The sequence below is a fragment of the Notolepis coatsorum genome (genome assembly GCF_963971535.1).
Source record: "Notolepis coatsorum genome assembly, chromosome: 2".
Taxonomy (NCBI): domain Eukaryota; kingdom Metazoa; phylum Chordata; class Actinopteri; order Aulopiformes; family Paralepididae; genus Notolepis; species Notolepis coatsorum.
The window spans coordinates 192,451,383-192,470,891 of record NC_140166.1 but is presented as its reverse complement, the minus strand read 5'-3'; the positions used below and the strand labels follow the sequence as shown (position 1 = coordinate 192,470,891).

The following is a 19,509-nucleotide window of genomic DNA, read 5'->3' as shown; positions in this document are numbered from 1 at the left end:
GTTTTTCTTTATGGATTGCTATGTGCCCCGCTGCTGATCCCAGCCATTTCATGGTTTGACTACTTGATGAACTCCCAAAACACACCAGTGGTTTGGTTTTATGGAGCCATTAGCAAGGAACATAATGTGTGTGTTTGTGTGTGTGTGTACAAGCACTTCCTCACTTGTATTTTCAAATGATAAACCAAACGTAGTCACTGTTTGTACTGTAAGATCAATAGTCATACAGTAAGTGCACTCCCCCACCTCCAAAAATAGCATGACAACACCATTAGCCAGTGCAGTCGTGACTCGTGACACAACGTCTGTATTTTCTTATTTGTATAGAATTTGGGACAAGAGGAAACCTACTTTACTGAAACCCTGTTGCTCGTCGGGGAGCTTAAAGTAATTTACAAACTTCCACAGTACTTGGATTTAGAAGATTTCCTTGAGTAAACTCAGATAATCATAATGTTGTTACGTGTTCTGTCCTACATATCTCAATTCAGCCTCTGGCTCTGCCCGTTTCCCTGGGGACAATGTCCTTGACCATCACGGCCATCATCCTGACCTTTGCCCTCTCTGTGACCTCCCTGCCCGCTGACATAGAGAATGGAAGGAGAGTGGTGCATGTACTTGGTAAGGTATTTTTCTACAGTCCTCTTTCTTACAACTCACAACATTGTAAACCGGAGGGATCTTGATCTTAAATATTCTGATTTACACTGGGATGTTTGTCAGTTCCTAGGGGGGGAAGCTGGATGAGTTATCCAGATTTAATTATTTTATTGGACCAGAGGGGCCAGGCTTCAGTCATCTGATTGACTTGACATTCACTGAGTCAGCATTTTGACCAGTGCAGGATTCTGGGGCCAGTTGCACAAAAGTTTCCTTAAAATAAAATCAGTTGCGCAAAACACCCGTAAGTCTTCTCCTTGATATTTCCTAGTATTTAATATATACATATTTAAGGGTTTCTCCTTATCTTGGTCTTATACTTAAGTGGTCCCTTAAAGTTAGCTAAACCATTGCACAAAAGACCTAGCAAGTATGGAAAAAAACGTAAGGTAGCTCGATATTAACCACAACATGGCCGACTGTATCAGCTTAAATTAAACTTAGGCCTACTTCAAGAAGGCTAAGCTGTAAATGAACTTTAAGTCAAACATTAAAGTTGTTCTTACCAGTTTTAATAATAATAATAATAATAATAATAATAATAATAATAATAATAATAATAATAATAATAATAATAATAATAATAATAATAATAATAATAAATGTTATTTATATAGCACCTTTCATACAATAATTGCAGCCCAAAATGCTTCACAGCAGTGATGTAGACAGAAAATAGATATAGGTATAAAATGAGCAGAACATTGGCATAATTATAGATAATATAAATGAGCAGTTTTGTTGGATTCCCTCCTGTAGTTAGTTATGTTTTTTTGGGCCAGAACAGACAAGTTGCCATATTGTTTGTCGGGGCCACAACTCATGAAGATGTGCTTCTCCCTAGCACTTAAGTGGCCCATCAACTGTTTGTCCAGTTGTCAAAAAGCTTGGTAGGATGATAGGATCATATACATTTACATTTACATTTAGTCACTCATTTAGCTGACGCTTTTATCCAAAGCGACTTACAAGTTCTGTACGACAAGTCATCAGGAAGGGCACAACTCTATCAGCTGAGTAACAATGTTCATCAAAGTGTTGAGTGCTACAGTGTAGGTTAGTTTATTAGGACAAGTGCATGACAGTAAGGTTAGTTAGAGTTAGATTTTTTATTTTAATTTTTTTTAATAAAAAAAAAATTCAGATAATGGTTGAAGAAGTGCGTCTTTAGTCGACGGCGAAAGATTGGACGGGTTTCGGCTGTCCTAACTGAGGTGGGTAGTTCATTCCACCATTGTGGGGCAAGGACTGAGAATGGGCGACTTCTCTTTGATGACCCTCCCGGAGCTTGGATAGGAGTAGGTCTGAGGCCAGAAGATGCAGAGCGTAGGGGTCTTGAGGGTGTGTAGTTAGAGACCATTGACTGGAGGTAGGCGGGAGCGGTTCCCTTTGCCGCACGCATATGTCAAGTAAACAACAACAGCATCTACTTAATTGCTGCTAATACATTGGACCCCTTGAATCCCTGCTTGCAGCTTGTAGGTCCAACTTTTCTAGGCAAACCTAGTCTTATATTATTATTGTTGTGACTTTAATATGTGTCTGTGATTTTACATGTTGTGAGGGTGACACTAAATAGCATGTTGAGTTATTTGTCATTAGCTAGTGACAAACAACGCTGCAGAGAGTGCCATGCAGCTCACATGACTAATTACCACCTTGCATGGGTAATTCTACTGGTCGGTACTCTTGATGTGGTCACAATAAAGCAAACCAGTTCTTACAGTCTCTCACTGGCTGCCTGCGCCGCACTGTTACTCACCCAGGGAACAGACAGCATGTGCACATGTATGTATGCACACACACACACACACACACACACACACACACACACACACACACACACACACACACACACACACACACACACACACACACACACACACACACACACACACACACACACACACACACACACACACACACACACACACACACACACACACACACACACACACACACACACACACACACACACACACACACACACACACACACACACACACACACACACACACACACACACACACACACACACACACACACACACACACACACACATATATCTTTGTTTCTGTGAAATATGGGGATTTTACATAGAATTATATGCATTCTGTAACGAAGGTTATCCTATAATCCTAGTTACATGAGTTTTTGTGAGCGTTCTGCTCTGCTGGGATAATCTCATTGTTACTTATTGTAACACTGAAAGCTTTCGCTACATGCACCTTCATTTGCCCGGCCACGCCCATTTCCGGTTATGAATATAATAATAATTTAGGACCTGCTCCGAGGGGCGTGACCGTGCTATTCCTTCCCGAGTCTTGACCTTCATTCGGAAGACAGTCAGGGGTCCTCAGTGAGTGAGAGCAGAACGCTCACAAAAACTCATGTAACTAGGGTTATAGGATAACCTTCGTTACATTTAGTTTTTGCTTACGTTCTGCTCTGCTGGGACACAGGAACGGAGCAGGATGCGGAGACAACCATCAGAACATTGGGGAGGGTCCGGCCCCTAGTGAGGGGTGGGGGGGGGACAGGACACAGACTGTGCGAAAAAAGGTGACATCACCCAAAAAACGCACAAGGTTAGTAGACCGCGGAAAAAAAGGACCCGCATCTACCCCACCGCGCGTCCCGCTCGCTACAAGGGACGTACGCGAAGCATAAGCTTGTGTTACCGCTCCCACACCTCGTGGGGTCGGGGTCGTTAAACCCTGACTCTGCCCGCGAGGTATCTCGTGGGGTCGGGGTTCCGAACCCTGACTCCGCCAGCGAAGCCTTAGCAGCGGGGCGCAGAGGAGGCCCCAGCCCCATGGACCACTCAAAGGCAGGCCTGCCGCCGAGTCCAGGAGCTAGGACCTGACCAAAGGGACCTGGTGAGGTCAACGAGGCCGTGGCATCGAGACCTCTCCAGACGTTTACTCGCCACACCACCCTTTACACCGCCAGCGCACGAACAGGACACAACAGGTGAAGGCCCTTCTCCACCTGGTACGCCGCGAGGACCCCCTGAGGAGGAGGCTCTGAAAACTCTCTGAGGAGGAGGCTCTGTGAGGAGGCTCTCTCTCTCTGAGGAGGAGGCTCTGAAAACTCTGAGGAGGAGGCTCTGAAAAACTCCCTGAGGAGGCTCTCTCACTGAGGGGGAGGCTCCGAAAAAGTCCCTGAGGAGGCTCTGAAACTCCCTGAGGAGGAGGCTCTGAAGCTCTCTGAGGAGACAACCACTCCAAAAAGGGGTATTGATCCTTTAACCCAGGCCGACAGGTTCCTTAGCAAGAGCATGGCTCGACCTGTGCCTGGAGGACCGTGAAATACACAGGAGCGCTTAGAGGGGCTGACTGCTAAAAAACAGTACCTCGATGTCCCCCCCCCCCCCCCCCCCCGAGCCCCCGTGGCGTCCGGTCCGCCCTGGCATTTCCCCCCGGAAACGCACAGGGCCCTTCGGATTAACAGAATATATTGTACGAGCAGAGCTCGCCTGTGACCCGGCAGACACCAAAACATGCCCGGGACCAGGCGCTGACATCAGTCCCTTCGGACCAAGCACTGATATCAAAGGACGGGGAACAGACCCTTACATTTATGCCTATTTAAAAAGGGCTGTAACTGTCCCGGTTCGAAAAGGAAAAAAGAGAATGGCCTCTGCTTGGCCGGGGCTCTCGTAGCCGCGGCCCCGATAACAACGCTAGGCTCGTAAAACCTGCAAACGGCGTTGGGTGAATTTCGATAAGAAAGAACCCCAACCCATCGTCTCTCCCCCCTATTTGGGTAAACCGGGGGGAGACTGGTCCTCGCAAGGATCCTTGACACTGGATTTATACACAGAGCCTGGAAAAAAACCACCGTCACTAATTCCGCTCTCACGAGAGGGGAAGACGCCAGTTTATCCCACAGAGACCTCACTCAACAATGTGAGTTGGGACCTGAACCACGCAAGCTCCATACCCCTCGGGCCAATAAGAAAACTCTAAACCTGTGACGCTTATTATGGCAGGGAACCCCAGCCCTACTCTTCTGAGTTGGCGGGCATGGGGAACCCCCCCCTGCGACTGGCAGAATATGTAAATGCATGCTCTGACACCGAGGGAGCTGAGGGCGTCAGCCTAACCTGACAGAGCGGAGTCCCACGTACGTGCGTCATCACGCTGATGCGTACAGGGGATACCTGAGTGATGAGAGTGCTTGTTTTAAGCCACCTCTTCATCACCCGTGCCATGAGCATTTCATCAAATTGATACAACACACTCCAAAGGGAAGGGTTTATCCCCACCCCCCCCTCCCCAACCAATGTTGGGTGTGGCCGCCAGGCTCTGCGTCGAGGCGATGTAGGCCTGGTCGGACCATATCGCCAGCTGCCGGGCCGACTTTCCCCTCGGCATTGGCTTTTTTTGGCTCCCACACCATATGCGGGCAAAGGACGGCTGCCAGCAGTTTGTCAAGCCGCGGCACACCGCCCTTTAAGCCCCGGACCAGACCCTCCACCTGCGTGAACGGCAGGTAGGAGGAGGTCAGGCCCATGATGCGGGGCACCACCTGTCCCCGAGCTACGTAGGCATCCATGGCAGGGAAGGCTGGGCACAGCATGCTCGGCCTGCCCACCGGGTTCCTCTGGAACACGTGGCCTATCATGGCATCGGGGATAGGTGTCGGCGGGGGCGTTGGCAATGGAATTCTGTTAGCCAGCGCCGCCGCCATAAGCTCGGGGAAGAGAGCGAGTAGCTCCAACTGCTGTTTCTCTTCCTCCGCACTCACATCTCTCGTGGTCGGGGTACTGAACCCCGACGCTGCCGACGAGGCGTCTTGCCACGGAGCTGGGGAATCGAACCCTGACTCTGCTAGCGAGGCATCCCGACGTGGAACCAGGGCCCAGGGCCCAGACTATGCCGGGGCGTTGAAGAGAAACCCCCCCGCCTCCTCCATGTAATCCTCAGTTTCCATCGGATGTGATGGAGGGAAAGCAGGGGGATCCCCCTCCGGTAACAGCTCTTCCGTGGAACCGAAAGCCTCCGGTCCCGCATACTGTTCTCCCTCGTCTGACAACCCACCACACTCGCTCACCACCGAACGGCGGGAGCATGCAGAAGCGGAGAGTTTACGCCGCAGATCATCTGCCATCAGAGAGACTGCGCCCGGGCTGGTCGGGGGTCTCCTGATGGGGACGCCGGAGCCGGAGGACCTCCTCATGACTGAGGGGTGCTCAACGGCCTCCGAGCGGTGCACACTCTGCGCTGCACGCCGCCGGGGCTCACTCTCTCGCCACGAACGTGAGAGAAGGGAGCCCCCGCGCCGAACGGAGGAGGTCGCAATGGAGAAACGCTGGTGGAGGCCTGACAACCTCGTGGTGATGTCATCCTAAAAAACAGCACATGGAAAAAAAATCTATGGATTAAGAAAAAAGTTAATATACATTCACTGTCGACGTGCGCCTGTAGCCAAACACTTCCGAATGAATCATGAGGGAAGGAAGAGCATGGTCACGCCCCTCGCTTATATTCATAACCGGAAATGGGCGTGGCCGGGCAAATGAAGGTGCATGTAGCGAAATATGCGCTACATTATATGCTTAAATGTGCGCTAATACTCGACAGTACTGAGCCAGAAAATGTTTTGCATGATTAAAAACGATAGTTTGAACGTCCGTTCGAAAAACCCTGGTGAATGTTCGAATCCCAAAAACAGGCTTGGGGACAGCCATAGTGTGTGTTCATGTGTTCATGTGTGCTTGTGTGTGGAGAGATCAGTGTTCAGTGTTCTGATGGCCTGGGGGAAGAAGCTGAGTCGGAGTCTCTCTGTTCTTATTCACCGCCTCAAACCTCGCATAGAAGGTATTGAGTTCATTTGCTAAGGAGATGTCACTGTTCAGCTTGAGGGAGGTGCCTTTGTAATCTGTCATCGTTCTGAGGCCCTGCCACATGCCTCTAGAGTCAGCCTGTTCAAACTGAAGTTCAACTTTGTCCTTATAACGCCGTTTTGCCTCTATTACTGCTCTCCTGACGTTGTATCTTGCCGTCTTGTGTTCATCCATGTTGCCTGTCACAAGCCCGGTGTTGTATGCTGAGGTGCGCACTTTCAGAGCCTCACGGATGGATTTATCTACCCAAGGCTTTTGATTTGGGTAAATTCTAATTGTGGTAGAGGGGATTGTTTCTTCTACCAGAGTACAGGCAAAGTCAAGCACCGTTTCAGTGTATTCGTTGAGGTTGTCTGTGTTATCACGAAACACATTCCAGTCTGTGCATTCCAGCGCAGCCTGTAGTGTCTCCTCTGACGTCACAGTCCAACGCTTAACCTCTCGCGATACTACCGGCGTGCGCTTGATACTCTGTTTATACTTTGGCAAAAGAAAGATGGCGGCGTGATCGGACTTACCGAATGGACTAAGAGCCTGTGACTTGTACCCATTCTTAAATTGCGAGTATACATGGTCTAATATGTTCTCGCCTCTGGTGGGACAGGTCACATGCTGATAGAAATTCGGCAACACCTTTTTAAGGCGCGCGCTGTTGAAATCACCCAGAACCAAAATAGCAGCGTCTACGTTAGCTGTCTGTTGTTTGTTTACCTCGTCGTGTAGCTTCGAGAGTGCTGCCCCAGTGCTTGCTTGTGGTGGGATGTACACTCCAATCATGATGATGGACGTTAACTCCCTCGGGAGAAAGAAGGGTCGGCATTTGATGGTGATAAACTCCAGGTCTGGGGAGCAGTGGTTAGACAATTCCTTTGCGTTGCCTATATCGCACCACTCCTTGTTTACCATGAAAGCTATGCCGCCTCCTCTCGTCTTTAGTGATTCTTCTGCCGTTTGGTCCTTACGGAGAACGAAGAAGTGATCTGCCGGTTCTATTGCATGGTTTGGGACGTCCGGAGACAACCAAGTCTCGGTGAAACAGAGGACGTTGCAGTCCCGAATGTCCCTCTGGAATTGGATCCGTGCTCTGATGTCGTCCAGTTTGTTTCCTATCGATTGCACATTGGCCAACAATATGCTGGGCAATGTGGTTCTGTGTTGCTTGGATCTCAATCTGTTTCGGACCCCAGCTCTTCTTCCTCGCCGTCGCGCCTTTTCCTTGCCTCGGCCGCAACAAAGGATCTCCGCTGGCCACTGTTGTTGTTCAGCAATCCGATCCAGAGAGCAATCCAGTCTGTAAGTTTATCTTAATCCAATGTCAATGAGTGACTGACGGTCATACACATATAATGCACGAACAGTTGGTGCAAATAAAACTCTTAAAACTATAAAAATTAACAAAAGTAAGCACAGTCTCGACGGATCTAACAGAAAGGCGGCCGGTCGGAGCAGCGCCATTATCACAGCGCGATCTCTCAGTGGCGAGGAGTAACGCATGGGAGGCTCACGCTGCCCCCGATACTTCCTGATTCTGCTGTACAGGCGCACCAACCGACCTGTAGGAGTTGCTGTCCACAACGTCCAATCCCCACCCACCGGCTTTCCCACCCTCTAACACTGCCCAATTGTGTTAGTACGACGGCTGGCCAAGTCGGAAGCAACGTCGAGAGCTGGGCTCGATACCAGCATATCCTGCGTTAGTGGCGAGCGCCTTGCCCACTGCGCCACTCAGCCGCCCCCCCCCCCCCCCCCCCCCCATTTTCAATTCATAATGACATTTATGACATACACAACATACATGACAGACATCATGACATTTATGACATAGGGACATACATGACATACAGGTACTGTTATATTTGTGACATATACGATATGCAAATATACAGTACTGTTACCCAGAATCCTAACAGATAATATATACATATGATGGGGAGGAGACTGTCCATTAGGAGGGGGTGGGTGGGTGGGAGGGGGGGTTTGGACATTTACGGTGACCAGTTTCGAATTGCAGCCTCCCATAGGTGCTCTTTCAGAGCGGTTTTGAATGTGGGTACTAGGGATTCACATTTTTTTACGGCTGTTGGTAGGGCGTTCCACATTGCTGTGGCAAAATTGTGAAACGTGTTTAGTCCCTTGTTTGTGCCAAATCTGGGTTGCACATGATTTGTGGAACTCCCTCTGGTGTTGTGGTTGTGGTATTCACTGACCTTTGGGAAGTATTTCGACATGTACATGGGTACCTGAGTGGTGTAGTGTATCTTGTAGACCAGGCCCATTGCAAGTTGCCATCTACTCTAAGCCATCCTAGGTTGTCAAAGTGGGCAGGGGTGAGGTGGGTTCTAGGAGTAAGGTCAAGCAGTAATCTGACCAGTTTGTTTTGTGATGTTTGTAATCTTGTTTTTAGCGCCTTTGAGGTGCTTTGGTACCATGAGGTGCAAGCATAGTCGTAGTACCCTTGAATGAGTGCTCCTGCCAGAGTCTTCAGGGTATTCTTGTTTACCAGAGAGGAGATCCGGTACAAGAATCTAGTTTGTTGGTTGACTTTTTTTTATTACATTGGATGCCATTTTGTCACATGAAAGATTTGCCTCTAGGATGGAACCCAGCCTTCTCACACATCTCACACTCAATGAGTGATGTTCTTCATTCATGGGAAACCTAGCTGCGATCATTTTGGCCACTTACGAAGACCGTTTCACGCGCTCAGGCATCCGGAGGAGGATTAATTAATTTGTTCGTACGAACTTCGAAGATGTTCAATCATGAGGTCCAATGTTTTTCAGTTGTTAGTTACCCTTTTTGTCTTTGGTCTGTTCAGTAGTCTGGTTCTCCATAAATAGTCAGGTCATGATGTATAGAGAAGGTAAACTGATCACAGATCTGTGCAGAGAAGCAGCCATTTCCTTGCTGACAGTGGCACAGCTCTAATGCGAGAGCAAGCATAAGAAAACAGTAGACACTAATGCCTCTTTCCACTGCATGGTACCTACTCGACTCGACTCGACTCTACTCTGCCTTTTTGGTTTTCCATTGCCAAAATTTGCGGATGGTACCTGGTACCGGGTACTTTTTTAGTATCTGCTTTGTCGAGGTTCCAAGCGGGTAGAAGTGATACAAAAAAGTGACGTGAAACACTGCAGACCACTGATTGGTCAGAAAAGAGAATTGTCACTACGTTATCATTGCGCTACACAGGGGATGTCCTGCACAAAACACAAACCCGCCATCTTTAAATAGCCTCGCGACTACTAAACATTAGCATTCATTATTTGTTTGCAGCAAGAACAAAGTGCAATAAAAAAAAGGATACATTCACTGTGTATTCTACCTCATTTATTGATGAAACAAAATCAACATCAACACAATTTACCACCAAGAACAAAGAGTTTAGTCTCACAAAAAGATCGCAAATTTTGTTAGCTTACGTGCTAATGTGACTGGGATATTCCATTATAACCGTTAGCATTGCGGCTAGCCAGTGATGTACCTGAACGCATTCAATGAACGATCGTTCATGAACGCGTTCGTATTTTGGGCGAACGTGAACTGAACGTACTGTATATCCGCTAAATGAACGTAATTGAGAACGCGTTCATTCTCAGCGCTGTATAACGGCGTTCAAAAGTGCGTTCATTCTCAGCACTCTATTATAACGGCATTCAAAGGTGTGCCAGATTTCATATGCCTTTCAGCCGAAAACCCAGTTAAAACACACCGTAAACAGGCTTCAAAATAATGCGGAAAACCACCCAATCTGGCAACGCGCCTATCACCCCCTGGCTACGTCATCAGACTCCTCACAACAAACAGTGGAACCGCGGAATCGGCGAGCATAGGACGAAGCCGAGAGCTGTAGCAGCACTCGCTCAGTCAGACTCTACCTCTACGACATCGGCGTATGAGCATTTAAAAGAGTTTAACGTTAAAGTCAGTACTGACTCAGACGGAAAAAATCTAACGTTTGTCTGTAAACTTTGTCCACCCGGTTTGAAGAAGCAAGTCCGTACATCGACGACGTCGACAGCAAACCTTAAATGGCACATTGAGAATAAGCAAACGTCCTGTTTTTGTTTTCATAATAAAGACAATTCAAGCAAAGTTTTTCCTCATGTTTTTGAAAATATACTGTAGAGATGAAAGCTGCAGTTGCTACTAGTGTGGACTGAAAGGGGCGGCAGCAAAGCGTTATGGAAATGCCAGTATTCCGATTGCTGTCTGTGGTTCAATAATTTTTACAAATAATAGCTTGCAGCAACGTATTGAAAAAATAACTATAAACTATAAATTAGTTCATTTTTGAAACCATGAACTTTAGTTAAACATTTTGAACTATGAACTGAACTAGTTCATTTTAAAAATTGTGAACTGTGAACTGAACTAGTTCATGTAGAAAGTGAACTTTCCCAACACTGCGGCTAGCGTACATTATCTAATAAGGCACTGGTATCATAGAATAGAATAGAAATACTTTAATCATCCCAATTTGTAGTGTAAAATTTCCCTCTGGATGATTAAAGGGGAACTATCTTATAAATGGCCTTTTCCAGTGGTTTGCATTGTTTTCTAGCAATATGGGGTTGTACCAACACTGACTAGATGTGAAATTCTCATTCAGTCCCATTCCTCCAGTTCAGCTGATACAAGATCCTCCCCCACTAAACCAAGCCATTCAGAATTGACTTGCTATTCTACGTAATAATGCGCTGATCTGCCACCCACAATCAACTGTTTATATGAGCAGTGAGTGGAAATAATGCGGAAGCGGTTTTCGACAGCAGAGACCTTCAGCTGTTCACACACACACACACACACACACACACACACACACACACACACACACACACACACCGTGAATCACACACAGAGCACTAGATACAACAGGAATTGGGGACTGGGGGGGAGCTCTCTCGCCCACTCTCTCTTGCTCGCTCTCTCTCTCTCTTTCTCGCTCTCTCTCGTATCAGCACTCGCTGTATCACCGTCAACCTGTTGCAAAATATTATAGCGCATACTCCCACGCGCGTGCCTCTATTCCAATCCGTGCAATAATATTCACGGAATATATATATTGTCATTTGAAACAAGTTACCAATGCATTGTCCTGTGGGATTATGCCCCCCTGCGGCGAAATTAATTAGTCCCTCTATATCTCTCTCTCTCTCTCCCCCAAAGTTATCTACCAGTGCAGGTGGGTGACTGTCACTCAAAGCGCATTGCGAGTATGGGCGGAGCCCAGCCAAAAACAGCTTGGAATCTGGAAGGGCAGAAAGTGGTCCACCAAAGTACTTGATTAAAAATACATAACGATGAATTTTATTGAAAAAAATACGTACAGATGTGTTATGTAAAATTGCCCAAATAGTGAGAAATAGCTAAATAGTTCCCCTTTAAAGTATTTCTATTCTATTATATGATACCAGTGCCTTATTAGCTAACTACACGTAAGCTAACAAAATTAGCGATCTTTTTGTGAGACTAAACTCTTTGTTCTTGGTGGTAAATTGTGTTGATATTGGTTTTGTTTCATCAATAAATTAAGCAGAATACACTGTGAAGGTATCTTCATAGCAATTGTGTTGCTGTTGGTTTTGTTTCATCAATAAATGATGCAGAACACTGTGAAGGTATCTTATAAGCTTCATAGCTAGCTTCGATACGTGTGTGTGTCGCGTTGAAGTTGACATCACGGCGCCCTCGCTATGACGACCAGCTACACTGACGGTGGGTACTACCTGCAGTGGAAAACTAATGAAGTACCAGGTACCAAAAGCGAGTAGAGTAGAGTAGAGTAGAGTCGAGTAGGTACCATGCAGTGGAAAAGAGGCATAATCTCTCAGCTAACCCATCTCACTGGGCCTAATAAAGAAATCAAAAGGCTGAAATGAGAGATTAGACTACAATGGAATCTGTTTTCATAATAATGACTTACTAGATAGTCTTTTTTATGTCACTGTCTTGAGGTCAACATAACACTAATTTAAAGCTTCTTTCTGACTTTGATGAAGACACACCATGCATCCAAGCTTATTGCCTTAAATCTGTGTGCTCCAGTGTTCTACTTTGGATCAAGTCTTTGAAGTTTTTTCCCCTGATTAAAGTACATGTATGGTAGTTTACCTTCACTATCTGAATATGACAATGATGAGATTTACCTGTTATATACATAGGCTTATCCTCAAACATATTGCAAAAGTGTCTATAATGGAACACAGACACATAGACATGATTATGTGTAGAAGTGACACGGAATAAATAAATAAAAACAATAATAAAAACAACGAGATCAGAATGAACTTGAACGATCAGAGGTCAAAACATCCAGCATCTCTGACTGTTCTCAAATAAATAATTCTGTAAGCTGTAAATTCGATTCACATTAAAAAAAATTATAAATCACTTTATGATATTATTTCATTATATATTTATCTTTTTTGTCATGTTGTTATTTTCCTTTATACATTTTCTTCCAACCATTGCTGTGTGTTGCTGTTTACATCTCCCCCCAGGGATAATAAAGTTATCTCTTATCTTATCTTAAACCTATTACACATGAAACATGAAGATTAGGTTTGAGATTCTTGTCTCATCAACGACTTATCAATGCGGTGTGACACCAACCCACCCAACCACCCCCGTCTCTCTCTGCTTCCTCGCTGCCAGAGGATGAAACAGGCGCTGTGATTGTTCAGACGGCCCCCGGTAAGGTGATGACACATCGCGGGGGCTCCATCACCCTCCCCTGCCGGTACCGTCACGAGCCGGAGAGCACCGATCCCTCCCGCATCCGCATCAAATGGACCAAGGTGACGGACGCACTGCAGTTTGAGGATGTCTTCGTGGCACTTGGAAGGTGTGGTCTACATTTTCTTTATTTTCTTTGTAATACAATTTTTATTAAATTAAAAAATAAAACAAAAAAGAAGAAATACACAAAATAAATGAAAATAACACAAAACAAAAATGGGCGTCACCATTCCTTTCTCTCCATATTTCACACTGTCACACAAAGTTTGGCCTCATGGGCCCACCAACTCACGCCATGTCCTCCACCTCTCCTTCCTTCCTTGTCTCAGTGCATACAGTACGTCAACCTTTCCATCACATCGATGGAACTCATGGATTACTTCCATCCATCCTACCATCTACCATCTGACTCATCCACTTCCCTGTGAGATCCTTTTTGGTTGCCACCTTTAATATGTTAAAAGTGTACTTGTCGTCATTATCCCTTATATGAAAATCCATTTTCCCCAGGTACAACACTTTGAATTCTAGTGGTATTTCTACTTCTAGTATCTTTTCCAGTAGTCTACATTTTCAATCTAGTTGGGTTTTTGTGAACATCTCTCCTTCTCCATCAGTTGTAGTGAGTGATATGTTATATGTTGAATATGTTATGAGAACAGTTAGTTTAAGAGGCCATTGACAATTGTAATTGTATGTATGTATATCGTATATTCCTCTTTACTTACTTTTTACTTACTTTCTTACTTACTTTTTGTTACTGTATGAAGCACACTCTCAGGGGCTCATACAGAACCAAGCATTTTAACCGTAAATGTATTTTATTGTGACAATTAATAAACGAACTTGAAACTTGATGTCCCGCTCCAGGCAGCAGCGTACATTTGGCACATACCGGGGCCGGGTGCTCATGGAGCAGGCTGGGCCAGGCGACGCATCTGTGATCATCCAAAACGTCACCTTGGAGGACTACGGCCGCTACGAGTGTGAGGTTACCAACGACATGGAGGACGACACCGGATTCGTCAACCTGGACCTGGAAGGTCAGGAGTCAAGGCTTCAGAAGGTTCAGTTGAAGGGGTTTAGTTGGGTTGTTGTGACTAGACTAGAAGGTGTCTGCATTTCGTTTTAACGTTATCTTCTAAATCACAAATATATATTCTTTCATTCTTTCATATTCTTATTTTAGGTTAGGGTGGGTTGTGATGTTAAAGGGATATTTCACTTCAGTAGAACTTGTAGAATCTCTATGTCAGTGCATCTACAAGTAAGCTAGCGACCACTGTTGTCCCAGTCGTTTGCTGTCAACACCATCATTCCTCCCAGGCTCCTCACTCGTTTCCATTCATTTTGAGGACCTAGTCTAAATATCATACTTCTGAAGGCTTATGGGTATTGTAGTAGTATGGAAACGAGATTACAATATAAAATACTTTTTCCACAAAGATTAGAAAGATAATTTACCTTTAAATAATTCCCTCTGTCAAATATTATGAACTTAAATATGGTTTGGCTATTACTAATAGTTTGATCTTCACTGGGTGGCTGTTATGGGGGAAAGTCACAGTGGAACCTCAGGTCTATAGTTCTACATGTCACATGTGATGGTAGAGTCCCTCTGTGCTTCCATAGGAGTGGTGTTTCCCTACTATCCCCGCGTGGGGCGCTACAAGCTCAACTATGAGCAGGCCGAGGATGCCTGTAAACAGCAGGACGCCATTCTAGCCTCACACTCTCAGCTGCACAAGGTGAGTCTCACAAAAAGACGTGGAGAGACTGTTGTGTTAAGGACAGATTAGGGTAATGACCACCAGTTAGGCAGATAGCATTTGCCTCCCTTGGGGATCAATGAGCTACTTGGCATCTTCCATATAGCATGCAAATTAATTCCTGAGGTCAGTTTCTGAGACCCGTTCTCTTAAATTAATATAGCTGATAATACCAGCCTAGTCATCGTAGGTCAGCACTCCTATTTTTAGACGCTTCATGCATACCGACCCAGACTAATGGACTTCTGTTGGGAAAGATAAACGAGTTCTTTCTCCTCTTCTTATTCTCCTCATTCCTTCAATATGCCCTTCTGCTGAATCTCTCCTTTCCCAGGCGTGGCTGGAAGGTCTAGACTGGTGCAATGCTGGTTGGCTGGAGGACGGCTCAGTCCAGTACCCCATCTCCCACCCCAGAGACCAGTGTGGCCGCAAGGACAACCCTGCCGGTGTACGGAACTATGGCTACAGGCATAAGGAGGACGAGCGCTATGATGCTTTCTGCTTCACCTCCAACCTCAATGGTGAGAGAGAGAGAGAGAGACACACAGACAGACAGACATAGTTATATATAAATGTGGGCTTACAGTTTGCATTTGACAATTGATACTGTGCCACAGAACAGATGCAACATTCTATGAAAATGCCTATTTAAATTCAAGTACACCTACTTGAATTTATCAACAAAAACAAGTTCCCACTTCAGAGCCTTACAGAGTGCACTCTCATGAGCTGATGGAGTTCCCCATTGAAAACAGAGTGTTGGAAACCTAATTTCAGCCATGCTAGCCATCATCAGCCATCATCAGCCATCATCAGCCCCTTAAAAACAGCTTGCGTTTGCCCCCTGTCATTTGCCAGGCCCTTGTCAAGTAAATTTCCATCTCTCCCTTCCCCATTTTGAAATTCAATGCAACATTTCCGTTTCATCATCCTGCTGTAGGGAATACCAAAAACCTCCCCTACTGACCCAAGCAGTGTTGTGATAACAGAAAATGGGCACTTCTAAAAAGTAGTCTCCCTCTTAAAAAAGAGTAGGCAGTTCCAAAAGAAAACTGTTTTTAATTAAAACAGAATTGGCAGTTGACTTGACACTTATAGAGTTAATTAAATCACATGAAAGCAATCATACCATGTAATACCTGCTATTTTACCAGTAAGTCCCTTGCCTCTTTTTATTAATGGTGGTTGAGGCACCTGACTTGTTCCTGTGTATTTATTAATTGTAGTTGATACATTTTAGACTACTTATATTTCAAGCTTCCTATTGTCAAGCTATTTACTGGACATGGTTCACTTGCTCTTAGTGCTGCTCTTCTTGGCTACTTGCTATGTTGTCTATGTCATGTGTAATATAGAGCTAAACCATTAGCTTGAGATGTGCTCTATTCAGGCAGTGAGCCAGAATCTCCATGAGATATTTCCAACACTGCATGCAGACAGCGAGCAACTCAATCAACCGGAAGCTCACTGGAAGCTAATTTGTTTTCACTAGAGCCTAGTGACCCAGGGAACTCTGACAATATTATGACAGCCGACTAGTTTGTGGCCAAGAAAAAGTTGACATCATCCATCAACAAGATCTCTGCATGTCCTCGTTTTCCCTACTGATATGACAGCACTGCAGTTCCATAAATAAATGTTCCATCTGCTGTGACTAAAACTGTTAGAATGATAGGTGTGATCATTCCCTGAAAAAATGGAAGATAAGTTGATAACAGCTGTTATCCGGTGCTCTATAACCTTTATCTGAAAGTACAGGAATAAACCTCTTGATCAAAACTTGCCCCAAGACCACTACAAAGATACAACCAGAGCCTCTCTGCTCACAATACTGTATATGAGAATGCAACTACCCGTCAACCAGGTTGCACGCTGTGTGTACTGTGTACATGCTATGAGATGCCTAAGGGATGACGGAGAGCTCCTTACAGTCGTATCCATTTATCTCCAGGTTGACGCTTCTAAACAATTCCCCAAGGCTAGGAATCACACCTCAGGCTCAGGTTACTGACATACTCAGTGCTGGGCCTTTCCTGAGCTGTGGGAGGCTTGAGGGAATGAATCTGGACCCTGTGGGAAACATATGTATATGACATGAAACTAATGTCAAAGTAGTTAAAAGTCCATCGTGGGGGTGGAATCTGAGATTAGGCCAGCATCATCAGTTATGTGTGTGAGTGTGAATGTCCAAGAGCGGGGGAGGGGGGGGGGGGGGGGTTCTGTGTGTGCATGTGTGTGAAGGTCCAAGAGGGGCGGGGGGATGAATTGATCTGAAATCTGAAGAGGTGCCTCCATCTACCCGAGCGAACGTTGCACCCCCACGCACATCCATCCCGGCTATTCGGTACATTCAGCAAATCTCTCATGAGGGTGAAGGAGACGAGACACTATCCAGCATGACATGACACTATGTTGTAGAATGAGGATGTGTTTGTGGCATTCGTCCGCAGGGTGGAGTGTGGGGGGGCAGTCTCTGATCCCAGTCTGTGATCCGTGAGGCCTGAGGCCATTGGATTCAGATCAAGCTGTTGATTCTGCCATGCTAACAAAGCCACGAGGCCTCTGGGTGCCGAGCACAGCCCTTTTTATCCCCCAACCCTTTGATTTACATCACACTCGTGCAGCAGCTCTGCCAGTGTCTCAGTCACACATGGCACTTCCTCCAGGCTCCTGCGCCAACGCAAACAGAGAAAGTAGAAGGCCACCTTAGTTTTGAGGGCAATAGAATAGCTCGATTTACAGTTAGAGGTTTGTTGGTTAGTGGTTGGAGATAGTGTATTGGCTCTGTAGTGTGGTAGTGAAAGGGTTAATCTTCTGTAGTGTGGTAGTGAAAGTGTTAACCCTTTGTAGTGTGGTAGTGAAAGGGTTAACCTTCTGTAGTGTTGTAGTGAAAGTGTTAACCCTTTGTAGTGTGGTAGTGAAAGGGTTAACCTTCTGTAGTGTTGTAGTGAAAGTGTTAACCCTTTGTAGTGTGGCAGTGAAAGGGCTAAGGTACATTATGCCTTACAAAGTGAACGATTTCTTTTTAATTAATGCACTCCAATACAAAATCGATGATCTCTTTTTTGCCCCTGAACTGGATGATAAAACGTGTTTATCTTTTGAGCAATAAAGCCAATGTTTGGTTCGGTCTAAATTGGAGAACAGGAAGCAGCGGCACAAGTCTCTCCCCTGCGCTGATATACAGTAAAAAAAGGATAGAAACAGAGAAACCAATAAACAGCTCCTCACGGCTTCCCCTGTGTGCTAATTATTCTGGACAGTCTGGTGTGAGCCGGTCCCTTCAGCAGTGATCAGTGGGTCCAGCTGGAAGGCATTTACCGGAAGGGCCCTGGGGGAAATATGAGACAATATTCAGCCACAGACACACAAACATCGATGGACGGGTGGAAGGCTGAGGCTGTGGGCAGATTTTCACTAGAGCTGTTTGTTGTTGAAGAAACCAGCCACTCCTTATTCTTTGGTTAGGTTACTCATTCTTAGCCCCACTCTCTGGAGAAACTACATTGTGGTTCAATTCAGTTCAACCTGTTCTAGTATTCGTGATGCCAGTTGCTATAATATCACCGGGCCAAGAAGTCTCCCCAGCGGTGAGACCAAAGCCCCCCGAAATTTTTTTAAGCGTTTTAAGAGTCATTTTAGCTAGAGACAGTTGTTGGGTTGATTTGTTATTCTGAACACAGCCAAGCAGAGAGACCAGGGGGAACTGAGAGTATCCGCCCTTAGGGTGTCTCATGTGGCTTCTCTCTCTCTCTCTCTCTCTTTCTGTCTCATCTTTCTCCCTGCTGCATATCCATTTTCCTTCTTCTCTCCTCTGCCCTCCTCTTTTCTTCTCTTCTCTTTTCTTCTCCTCTTTCTCCCCTCAGGCAAAGTGTACTTCCTGAAGCGCTTTAAGAAGGTGAACTACGTGGAGGCGGTGAAGGCGTGCCTACGTGATGGCTCAGTGGTGGCAAAAGTGGGGCAGCTCTACGCCGCATGGAAGATCCAGCTGCTTGACCGATGTGAAGCCGGCTGGCTGGAGGACGCTAGTATCCGCTATCCCATCGTCAACCCCCGCTCCCGCTGTGGAGGGCCTCAACCAGGGGTCAGACACCTGGGCTTCCCTGATAAGAAGTTCCGCCTCTACGGGGTATACTGTTTCCGCAAGAACAAAGAGGAGCAGGGAGGGGTCAGTGTCCCGCCAACACGGCATCCCGCAGAGGGCTCACCAGCAAGGAAGGGCAGCAACGGAATCCCAACGAACACCACCAGAGGGATCTGAAGTGGAGAGCCCGCTGATCTAAATGAATAATAACCGGATAGATAATGACATAATATAGTTTGTGAAGCCACCACAATGCCACACTGGATCTAGGTTATAATAAAAGTTAGCTTCAGATAACACAAATTCATGAAATGTTACACAGTAGCTTAGATAATTTACAAATAGCTAGCAACAACTGCTGTTATTTACAACCATCTTTACATAACTTCTGAATGTTATCG

General features: G+C 45.9%; 1 protein-coding gene across 1 annotated transcript; it reads left to right on the top strand.

The window, feature by feature from the left end:
• Positions 1-521: 521 nt before the first annotated feature.
• On the top strand, positions 522-19,285 carry hapln4 (hyaluronan and proteoglycan link protein 4; the record flags this gene model as incomplete). Its single annotated transcript, XM_084308439.1, has 6 exons — positions 522-621; positions 13,172-13,361; positions 14,126-14,298; positions 14,888-15,003; positions 15,359-15,545; positions 18,891-19,285. 6 exons carry the CDS (start codon positions 522-524, stop codon positions 19,283-19,285), a joined length of 1,161 nt encoding a protein of 386 aa, XP_084164565.1.
• Between the last annotated feature and the right edge of the window lie 224 nt (positions 19,286-19,509).